This window comes from Furipterus horrens, unplaced genomic scaffold, assembly GCF_987537825.1.
Source record: "Furipterus horrens unplaced genomic scaffold, mFurHor1.1.pri manual_scaffold_6, whole genome shotgun sequence".
In the NCBI taxonomy this organism is placed as follows: domain Eukaryota; kingdom Metazoa; phylum Chordata; class Mammalia; order Chiroptera; family Furipteridae; genus Furipterus; species Furipterus horrens.
In genome coordinates, this window is record NW_028327176.1 from 128,974,279 (window position 1) to 128,986,035 (window position 11,757).

General features: G+C 37.0%; 1 protein-coding gene across 1 annotated transcript in view; it reads left to right on the plus strand.

Moving 5' to 3' along the window:
* CYB5R4 (cytochrome b5 reductase 4) overlaps nucleotides 1-11,412 on the plus strand; it is a 78,142-nt gene extending 66,730 nt beyond the window's left edge. Inside the window, exons 13-16 of the mRNA XM_090279626.1 lie at nucleotides 324-474; nucleotides 769-855; nucleotides 6,319-6,483; nucleotides 10,723-11,412. Of these exons, the coding sequence (XP_090135752.1) occupies nucleotides 324-474; nucleotides 769-855; nucleotides 6,319-6,483; nucleotides 10,723-10,777 (458 nt within the window). The 3' untranslated portion in view covers nucleotides 10,778-11,412. The remainder of the gene's footprint in view (nucleotides 1-323; nucleotides 475-768; nucleotides 856-6,318; nucleotides 6,484-10,722) is intronic.
* The last annotated feature ends 345 nt before the right edge of the window (nucleotides 11,413-11,757 follow it).

An 11,757-nucleotide genomic window follows, 5' to 3' on the forward strand; every position in this document is an offset into this window, starting at 1 on the left:
GGTGTTTATAATTTAATTTAGCCATCTATTTATTGATAATTGTACTTAAATAATTGGCAACAGTTTGTAAATTAGAGACTTTTGATGGTTTGGGAAAATAATGTTGGGAGATGAGTGAATAAAACCTCATTATTACTTTGATTATAGTTATACAATCCAGACATACTTGGGGGCCTAATAAGTACTCTTAAAACTCCTCACATAATCTTAAAAACTGAGATGTAGTCTGAAAGTTATTCACCAGTGTTCTAAATTCAGCTAGGTGTAGCTGCCTCAGTTTCTCTGCTATTTTTTTCTGATTTATTTTTTATTTCATTGTTTAGGAGATTTTGTTTCCGTAAGCAATCCTGAGGGCAATTTAAAAATATCCCAGTTCCAAGAATTAGAAGACCTCTTTTTGTTGGCAGCTGGAACAGGCTTCACACCAATGGTTAAAATACTGAATTATGCTTTGAATAATATACCCAGTCTCAGGTATGTAATTTTATCTTTAATTACTATCCTTTGTGAAGCTGTTAGATGAGTATAAGGTATTCTAAATTATTTAATTATTCAGTGGACCTTAAGACGTGTTTTCTTTCCCTCATTCATTTCTTAACTCTGCCTCCTCAAGTCCTAGCTATTTTACTAATTTGATTATATTATTTTGATTACTTTATAGGCACTAAAAAACATTTATGTTAGTTCACTTTTAGATATTCCATTCATGCATATTTTAAATGTCATTGAAATAGTTTCTTTTGAGTTGTTGTTGCTTTTTTTTTTAAGGAAAGTGAAGCTGATGTTCTTCAATAAAACAGAAGATGATATAATATGGAGAAGCCAATTGGAGAAATTAGCATATAAAGATAAAAGGTATTAAACTGGTACTAGCTCTACATTTAAGTATTTATATATATACATAGTCAGTCTTGGCATTATTTCCTTTGGGTAGAGTTTTTAATTTACCAGGTAGTTTCTTCAAAGAAAAAATAAATTAATCAATGATTTTTCTAAATTAAGTAATGTTAAAATCCTTCCTCCAAAGAAATAGTTTGATAAGATTCAATGTGATATCATGTTTATCAATATAACCTGGGTTTTATGTTTACATTATATTATTTTTGTTGAGTTGGATTTCAGAGTAGCCAAGATTTTCTTGTTATAATAGGGGTAAATTTGGTGAAGTAGATTAAGCAAAAATAAGCATGTTTCTTTACTGCAGGATTTCTTAGAGCCTTTAATATGCTAATGCCCATAGTGACTTCCCAAAAGGTGTTGGGGGGAGGGCATCCTTTTGCATCGTTTAGCAAGGTTCTCTTCATTTTTGCTTGTTTACATTAACATGTACTGATAGCTGTATCACTAGTGGTCCTCAGTACACACCTCAGAAATGCTGGTGTAGGCAGCAGCAAAAGTTTGAGTTAGGCTGAACTCACTCATTGGCAGAATGAGGCAGCAAGGAGAGCGAAGTGAAAATGTGTTTCATTGAACAAAAGTGCCCTAGCACAGGCAACTGAAATAAGATAGTTTAAATGGATATATTCCCCATTTCCCTAAAGAAATTTGAAAGCAGTAGGAAGTTCTAAATAATTTTTTTAGAAGAAGAGTGAATTGGATCACCTAACATACTTTTTTCTGTAATTATTAAAAGCTATTTCTACTGATCTCAGGACTTCATAAGTATCTGAAGTAAATATTTATGATAGCATGGTATAGATAGTCCTAGGCTTTATAAAAGTTAAAGTTAAAGACCTCACAAACTCAGCTGTTTCTCTGGTGGCTCTAGGTACTTCTGAATATTTTCTGAATATTGTTAATAAAGTAATGCTGTGGTCTTTTCTAGTTTTTTTCCTTCCTTTTGTCCTCCTCTTTGTCTTCTAATAAATGACTTTCACAAATTAAGGATGATGTGCACTTATTTATCCTTGAAGTATTTACTCTTCTTACATACTTAAGACATAAACTTAAGAATACATACCATACGTAGGTAGTTGTATGGTGATTTAGAGCATAATTTATAAAAAAAAAAAAAAAAAAAAACAAAGTCCTAGGGTTTCAAATGTCTTTCACACTAGTTTTCATTCTTCCTTCACTAGCTTGAAACTTTATTCAAAAATTACTTAACTCTTTGGGCCTGTTTGTTGAGCTGCGAAATGAAATATCTTTCCTACTTTCCTACTGAGAAAGTGTAAATGCTTGAATTGTGGTTATAGAGGACCGCAATATACTTGTGTTTCATTTCCATATTAACTGTTTAAGCTCTTGTTTTCCTAAACATTTAGAAGAATTTAAACACACATAGGTAGGCTTTTTTTTAGCTAGGGTTTGTTTGTTTTTTGTTTTTTTGAAGTATTTTTGGCAGTGTTTTTATATTCTTTAAGATAGTACTCTTACAATGATCAGACATTCTATTTTCAGTCTCTTAATAGCAGTTTAACTCGGTTTAAGAAGTAATTGGTAAAATGGAATTATTGATAGCCCCTTTTAACAGAGTCAGCTGTGTGTTTTGTTTGGTTTGGGCTGCATAATTTGGGTTGGTGGACTTGCATAGGCTGCAGTATTGAGGATGAGGAAAGGCCCCCTTTCCCCACCTCTCGATGACTGGCTCTAACAGCACTCACCCGGTGAATGAGACTCTCTAGCTGGCAGGGGAGTGACAGTGTCCCCACCTCTGGCCTGACTCTGGCCTCCCTCTTCTGCTCCTTCTCTTCCTCCTCTTGCTTCCATCCACCTGCTCCTGGGTGCTCGCACTCTCGCTGCTCCCTAGCCTTCTTCCTCTTTCTGGGGCCAGCACTCCTTGCTGAGGCACCGACTTCGAGCACTGTGTAGTTTCTGCTCCCTGGAGACTCATGGTCAGGCCCTCACAGGAACATTAAAAAGCTTTGCTTCCAAGGATAGCTTTGGAACATTTATCGGGAATTTTACAGTATTCTGAGGTTGTGCACATATAAGAGAGACCCAGCCTTATTGATGGGTTTTTAGTACTCTTTATTGAAAAACATAATTGTTGTTTCACACATGAAAGGAAAGTAAATGTTCATATTTACTATAAGGTAATTTTAATGTCACATCTATTATTTTAGTTAGCATTTAAAACTATATTTTTATATATTAAATCACTCTTTCCTACATCTTGACTCTCTTAGGTCACTTGCAGTTTTAGTAATAAAGTTTCTGATGAGAAAATGTGACATCTGAACACATCTCATTGGTTAAATTTGTATTAGATTGTGAATATAAAAATTTTCTTTCTTACATTTGTAGGTAAAACAAGTGAAATTCTCAACTACTGTCTGTAGGTTTAGGTCTCAGCCTTCTGATTAATACTTTGTGGAACAAGGGGGGATAGACTGGTATATGATCTAATATTTTCTTTTTCAGCAAGTATGCTATGCTTGTCCTCAAAGTTTATCTAGATGATATCATTTATTAGCAAATGAAATTCTTAGAAATCTAATTGTATATTGGAAACTTATTAACTTGTAACCTTGGGCAAGGTACTTGATCTGACTAAGCCTCAATTTTTCCATCTGCAGAACTGGGACAGTAATGCCTATGTTATAGGATTATTTGGCTATGGGGACAGTGAGATATGGGGACAATGAGATAGCACATGTAGGTGTCTAACCCAGAATTAGCATATTTGTAATATTCATTCATTTATGAAATACGTATGAACATCTACTGTGTGCCTGTAGACAGGGGTGAAACAGTGAACAAGATACTGTCCTGCCTTATTTTCTCTTGTGATCCAGAGAATGTATCTTCATTTTTTTCACGTTGCTAACCAGAAAGCAAATATGTATGGTAGAGAGATGTAGCTAATTACTATGTAAACTGAAATCCAAATTACATATACTCATCTCTGAACTATGAGCAGTGTTATGAGGCTTAGTTGACTCAGTGCTACACATTGGTCCACCCTCTCCCCTCAGTAAAGCACACTGACTCTGTGACATATTGGTTTTTGCAGAATTAGTTTCAAGGGACTGGACAGTTTGACAATGAGGTTGAATTCCGGGCCACATTTATAATATATAAATATAGCAAGTATTTTCCTCCCTTTCAAAGCAGTAATTTTTGGAGACAATAACAATTTTACTAAAGCTAGTAGCATATAGTATTATGTTAGTAGAAGTTGTTGATTTACTGATTTTCCCCCTCTGTTTACAAAATTAATACATATTTGTATAGAAAAAAATGTAAGGAAAATTACCCATAATCCTACCATTTAAAGAACAATTAATATCTATGGTCTATATCTTTCCATTCTCTCCCTGTGTCCCCCACCTCCCCACCTCCCACCTCTCTGCTCGCTGATACATACACACACACATACTTTTTTGTTTGGTATTTTTTAAATAAAGTGGTTATTCTGGCTATACTTTTTTTTTTTTTAAATATTTTTTTGTTTATTTATTTATTTTTAGAGAGAGGGGAAAGGAGAAAGAGAGAGAAACATCACTGTGTGGTTGCCTCTCACTTGCGCCCCCAACTGGGGACCTGATGTGCAACCTAGTCATGTGCCCTGACTGGGAATCGAACCAGGAACACTTGTTTCGCAGGCCGACGCTCAATCCACAGAGCCACAGCAGCCAGGGTCTGGCTGTACTTTTTATAACTACATTTTCTACTTGGTGTATTGTATATATTCTATGTACAGAACACTTTAAATCAGTGGTTCTCAACCTGCAGTGATTTTTGTCTCCCCTGCTCCCCCCCCCCCGCGTCTCCCTCCCCCCTCATACCCTAGGTGACATTTATGTCTGGAGACATTTTTGATGGTAACAGCTGGTGGAGGGGTTTCCACAGGTGCCTATCTGGTAGAGGCCAGGAATGCTGCTAACATCCTATAGTGCACAGGACAGCCCCCGAAACAGAGATATAGCCAACTGAAAACACCATGGAGCCAGTTGGGAAAACCTGTACCATGCCATGATTTTAATAGCTGCGTTTTATTCATTCATGTGAGCATACAATAATTTACTTAACCAATTCCCTACTGTCTGACATAGTGAATAGAAAGTTGTTCGTCTCTAAGTTATACAGGATAAAAATTCATCGTAAGAGTCACTAAGTCCAGGTGTACTAAGGCTGTTGAAGCATTTTGACAAATAACCTCTAGAAAGGTAAAGAATATTGTACCCAACTCATTGTATTGTTAGTGTCCTTATTTTGCCTCTGGAAAGGATGAGGTTAATGGTTGGAGCATACTGGTAAGAGAAAAAAAAAAAAAGTATTCCGAACATCAAGGGAGTGGGGCAACAAAAGGCAGGAGATTATGTACCCAGTTATATGTACTAACAGATCATGTGCCTCACTTCAAGCATTTGTGTGCTTGCTATTTGCAAAATGTGTTTAATATTGGAAACAGTTACAAAATGAATAAGACTACCCTAGTGAGGGAGAAGTTCTAAAGTACAGCAGTAACTGTAAAGTCTGTGCTTTGAGAGTAATAAATCACATGTTAGAGAAGTCTAGGGAGAGAAAATAATTCTGTTTTTGTGAGAAGAGATCAGAGCTTCATGGACGAAGGGGCTTTTGAGCTGGGCTTTGGGAAACAATTAGCACTTTGTGGACAAGAAAAGAAATTTGAATTGTAGGATTTCATGAGCAAAAGCACATGAGGGCCAGGATGTACAGAGTGTTTTAGCAAAAGAGTAGAGTCCAGTTTTGCTGAAGTAAATACAATGCATTTCACAGAACAATGTGAAATAACTTTGTAAAAATAAAAGCATTATATATATGTATTATTAGGAGGCATCTTAGTGGTGATCCTTTCTCATCCTCTAGTTTTACAGTTGAAGAAACCTGTAGGCTAAAATCAGGTGATACGAGACCTTGAATGTATTCATATATTAAATAAGTATGTATTAGATGGGTACGGAAAGGCCCAGCAACACTCGGCACTTATGCCCCTTCATTACTGACAGGCTCTGTAGGTAACAACCCACTCTGTTTCCGTACTCTGGTGTCATTATTGGGATGAGCAGTGTGTTACTCCCTTTAAGATAGCAGAAACCATGATTACAGAAGCATAAGTCAGTTGAGCAGTGTGCCTTAACCCCTTCATTTTCCCAGCCTGTGATGCTCACAGATATGTGGACCCCTAATCTGGATCCTTCTACCACATTCTGTTTCTCCCAGATGTTCCTCAAATAGTGTTTCATAGAATGTGTTTCTTGAATGTTTATGTGTCCCCCCTGAAAGCCTCTGTGATTAAATAACTTTGAGAAACAATGTGTACTATATTACCTTCTTGAAAATTTACTCTGAACTCAGCATATTCAAGGCTTTGAGAATAATAGACCTTTTAAACATGTTTCTTTTCTCTAGATTTGATGTTGAATTTGTTCTCTCAGCACCTACTTCTGAATGGAATGGCAAAAAGGGACTCATTTCATCAGGTCTTCTTTCTGGATTTTTGAAAAGAAATTCAGACAAATCCAAAGTTCTTATCTGCATTTGTGGACCAGTGCCATTTACAGAACAAGGAATAAGGTGAGTAGCAGTGTGGTAGAAAAAAGTCCTCGACTTGTTTCTCTCCCTCTCTCCCTCCCTTCCCCTCTCTCTAAACATAAATAAATAATATCTTTAAAAAATAAAAGTAAAAAGAGTCCTCGAGACTGAAATGAAGATCTTCCCTGAAAAGTGGTTCACTTTAGCTCTCAGCTCCCAAAGATATGTTTATTGATTTGTGAAGGGGTGGAGAGAAAGAGAGAAACAAGGATCGGTTGCCACCCATACACACCCCAATGGGGATCAAACTCAGTCTTCTTGGTGTACAGGATGGTGCTCCAACCAGCTGAGCCACTCGGCCGAGCAAACCTGCACTTTTAATAGTCTGTTTCAGCCTAAGAAAATGACAAAGTTTTTCTTTTCATGCAGGTGAAGGGTTGGAAGCTAGGATTATGTGTAGAGTTAGATATGAATGCAAAGGTCAGATACAGTCAGCTCTCAATATCTCTGCTAATCACTGGCAGTATGGATACATTCACAAGATTAGTGCCACAATCATATTTGGGACACTAGATTCAACCTCTTCTTCCACCAAAGCTTATAATATATAGTAATTAATAAGCAGTGTTGATTTCATTGTAGCTTTTGATCTTTCTTCATTCTTTGCAACTGGGTGAACATTAGTAAATAATACAGTGGTTAAAAGCCAGACAGCAAGACAAAAAGGCAAGACTAGAACATAATAAGCCAATACTAAGAGTTGAACTCTAAATAATGAAAAATCAATAGTAGTGCCCTCTTATTTGAAATTCACCTTGATCTGATTTAACTCTAAAATGACACTTTAAAATATTTGTTTAAATGTAGTCACTGTTGGATTTCTAGATGATTTTAAAATATGACTGCCTTAAATGTCCTATTTTTCCTTGTTTGTTATATGATTTAACCTAATATTTTCTAGATAAATTTATCCCTTGCTGTTTTATTTTTAATTTTAATTATGAAAAAGATTGACCTCAAAAATAGACATTAAAAAGTGTTTCTTTCCATGTTGTATTTCAAAGGTATTTTAATTAAATTTAAATTATTTCTAGATTTTAATATTTTCAGGAGAATGTACTTATGTGTAAGCTCTTTCAAATTAAAGATATTTTTAATTATTATTAAACTTTCACTTTTTTAAAGTTCAAGTAAAACTATTAAAATTATAGTGAAGACTAATAACATCGTTTTCAGTAAAATAATTTTTCAGAAAAAAGAGTAAGAGCTACATTCTTCTGCTTTATTGACACTTCTATTTTAGAAGTTTCTTAATCTTTATAGATTACAATATAATAATTCTTTTAAATTATGGGAGTTATAAACTCTTCCTCAAGAAAGAGACTGGCACTAAGGCCACTTAGTCAGCTTTCCACTGACTGAGGAGGAATCCCTTGTACAGTGTCCTGACAGAAGTGGGTTGTTTTCTCCCATGAATTAGGGGCTTCTCGGGGGCTCTTCATTGTGTTTCCATGCAAAGCTTAGCCTACTATCTTGCATTCTGTGGGAGTTTCAGTACATGTATAAATGAATAGAAGGTAGCCACAGATCTAATATTTTTGCATTTTTTAAATTGACTGTAATCTCTACAGCTTTATTTTCTCGACTTTACCTCAGAGTTAATCTTTTCTATGCTGTACTTACCCAGAATTGCTCAAGAGTATTATCAGTCAGATGCATGGATCCTACTGTTACTCACCCTTAAACATGCTGCATAGAGTTACTTTGTGAGATGTAGCTTAATTCAAGTCATTACTTGCTGTTTACAGCCCTTGTGAATTTTAGTCTAGGACTCATTTCTTTGATTTCCTGTCCTCATCCTCTTAATGGATGTGATATATCTCTCTTACTCAGCAGGTACATGAGTCTCTTATTATATCATAGTTTATTCTGTCCCGAGAGATGACTCTTTGGGATGCCCACTCCTAAGTGTCCTCCAAAGTTCATTTTAGTCTGCTGCATAGGTTATATTATAAGCACAACCACTCCAAATTTACTCTCCATATTTGGTGAAAATTTGTCTAATTTGTGTGATGTGAGAACTCAGAAACTTACTTCTTTAATATAAATAAAAGCTTAAAATTATTTGGCTGGCAAAGCTTATTTCATCCATTAAGTACCCACTGTGTTTATTACAGAGATGAATGAAACAGTCTCTGCTCTCAAGGCCCACACCCCCTAGTGATGGAAACAAATACACAGACTGATAACTGAAATATGACCAGAATATCATAAACACTTACTAGAGATAAAAACAAGCTGTTATGGAAATTCAGGAGAGACAAGTTACTTTTCCCTTGGGGTGTGTATAGTGGAGATAAAACTCCGCTTATGGTCAGAAAGACCTGTGCTTTGAATGAGGACTAAAACGTTGCTAGTCAGAGGAAGTGGAAGAGAATGGTACAGGTAGCACGGGAACAAGCAGATACAATAAAGATGCAGGTGTTCAAAAGACTAGACTGGTCTGTAGCTAGTGTGAAGCCACCCGCCAGGAGAGACAGGAGGTATAGCTGGAAAGGTAGGACGGGTTCAGAAAAACAGGCTTGACTGCTGCGCCAGGTTGGCCCTCATATCCCCTGTGCCGTACATACTGTCCTTTGTTCGAACGTGTGTGCCTGCTCAGGAAGCTGCCGATTGGGTTTGAATTCCAGCTCTACCACTTCGAATCATCTTACTGTCATTAGCTGGGGGCCCTAGGTCCAATTACTTAGCCTTTCTAAGCTTTATTGCATCACTGGAAAAGGAAATAAATAATACGTATATGTGTGGAGTGCTTAGCACAGTGACTACATATACGAATTACTAAATAAATGTTTATTATGTTCCGGAGCATTTTACACAAAGCCATTTCTCAGATTTCCATCTTCATTTATAGTGTTTTCCAACTATTTCTGTTTTTCTGTTCAGTGGAGAGAGTAAAGATAGGATGCTTTGGGGATCAACTCCTTTGAAAACTGGTGAATAAAGGGGGGAAATCAAGCATTTTGCTTTTCTATATGAGCCACACTGCAGGGCAACAACATAATAAATAGGAGGTTTTTCTTCATAGAGTTCCTCAGCTTATAAATGAAGAATGATAGAAGTAGAATATCACCAATTTCAGTCTCTAGTGAACTAATAATGGATCTATACATAGATCATCGATAGTTGTTAGCATCCGAAAAGAGAGGCACCCACAACCAGGAATACTATGTGCAGCCTGATGGAAGAGTACTACCTATGATGTAGTCTTGTCAAAAAGAATTTAAACTGTGTCTGATCCAGCCTCTAGATCCAATCATTAAATTAGGGGCAATAAGGGGATAGAAGTACGTATTATTAACATATACCACAGGGATGACCCTGGCTGGTTTGGCTCAGTGGATTGAGCGTCGGCCTGCGAGCTAAGTATCGCTGGTTTGATCTTCCAGTCAGGGCACATCAGAGAAGGAAAACTCTGACTCCAAAAAACCTCCGCTGCCTTGCGGCATACCTCTTCAGGGGAAAGGCTAAGGGAGTAAACCCGACAGAAAATCCGGAGCCGGAGTCCCTAAGGCGGTTTGACGTTGTAGTCAACACCGGCAACTCCTGCGGCGCACCTGAAGCCAAGCTGTATTGACTCCGTCTTTCCCTTGGACCCTTCAGCTGCGAAGAGAGGGGGGGTCTGCTGCATGGGCAACAGCAGACCCTCCATATCACCCTGCCCAGGCTCTGTAGCTTCAGCTTCACTGGAGAGGACACTCCAGCGTCATCGCAAGATGTCGATTCAACACGGGAGGAGACAGATACCGTGTCACTCCCGAGTCGGACTGCACAGCCATTCTCGGCGGTGCAGATAGACTCTTAAGAAGCTACACCATCGTCTCTCGAGACGGACGGCTGCCGACGACGACGACCACAGGGATGCAGCAAAATGAGGACTGTGGGTGACTTGGCACGTAGAAGTCTTATGTTGTCAAATGAATTGCAGTAGAAGGAGAGAGATGGAGGGGAATCTTATCAAAGGATACCTAAAAGGCTTATCAGCTAATGATAGTATGTAGACTTGCTTGATTCAAACAAACTTAAAAATTATGGCATTTATGAGACAGTTGAAAATTTGAACACTAGATATTTGATGATATTAAAGATTTATTATTATTTTTTTAGAAGTGATAATTATGTTTTTTTAAGTACTGTATTTATGATTGTAAACTTTGATTTTACTTCTTTATTTTTAAACATTTTCCCTAAGGGACTTATGCTTTGCATTTGTTTTTTCAGGTTGCTGCATGATCTTAACTTTTCCAAAGATGAGATCCATAGTTTTACAGAATAATGAAGAGGTGTCATTGTCTTTTATTCAACTGTTTTATCTAAATTTGTGATTGCTTAGGGTTTTTTAAGACAACATTTTTTTAAATATATTCAAGGTTAACTAGACTCCAGGCTTCAGCTTCTTAAATGAAATCAAATGTTCCTTCAATGTAGATAACCTGTTGGCTTTATTTTATACCATAACTTATTTTACTACTGATATTTGACCAGGAAAGTCAGTCATTGGCAACAAATCCATACAGGTTGTTTGTTATGAATCACAAAGCTCCTTGCCATTTAAATTGTATCACTGTTCTATGATGAGCTCCTGTGTTTTATGACATGATGAAGTAAGTGATCACTTTGATCATGTTTCTATGCTGTAAAATGTCTTAGCAATACAGATTAAGTTTTACATTGCACTGTCAACTCAGGAAATGTTCTTGTTATTAATATTAAAACATGGAATGTTATAACTTATTAAGTGATCTAAACATTTTGTGTGTGTGGCGGGGGTATGACATTGATACATAGTAGAATAAAAATATAATTAAGTACTTTTTAATCCTTGTTATACAATGTCTTTGAATGCAACAATATTGAGTCTTTGTCTACGGGAAATTTTTAAAGGCAACAATAAAAGATATTGAAAACGTTTTACATGTGCAGCTTGAATCGGGTGTGTTAGAGAGTTTAAGAGAACCTTGACAGCTGTTTTTATTCTTAACCAAAACCAGAGGCACTGAGAAAGATAATGAACTCCTAGCATCTGGTTCCATGGCTTAAAATAATCATCTGATGCTTTGGAGTGGGTTAAACTTTAATCCTTTTTGAGCCTGTCCCAACCAGCTGGGAGAGTGAGGAACACTGTGTCTTAAGTGGTCCTTCCCCTCACTGGCTGCTCTCTCACAGCTGGCAGCCCAGCAGGGAGCCCTCTTGTGCTCTAGGGTGGGCTCTTGCTCTCCCTCCCTGCTGCTATGAGCACAGCCTTCACGCTCTTTC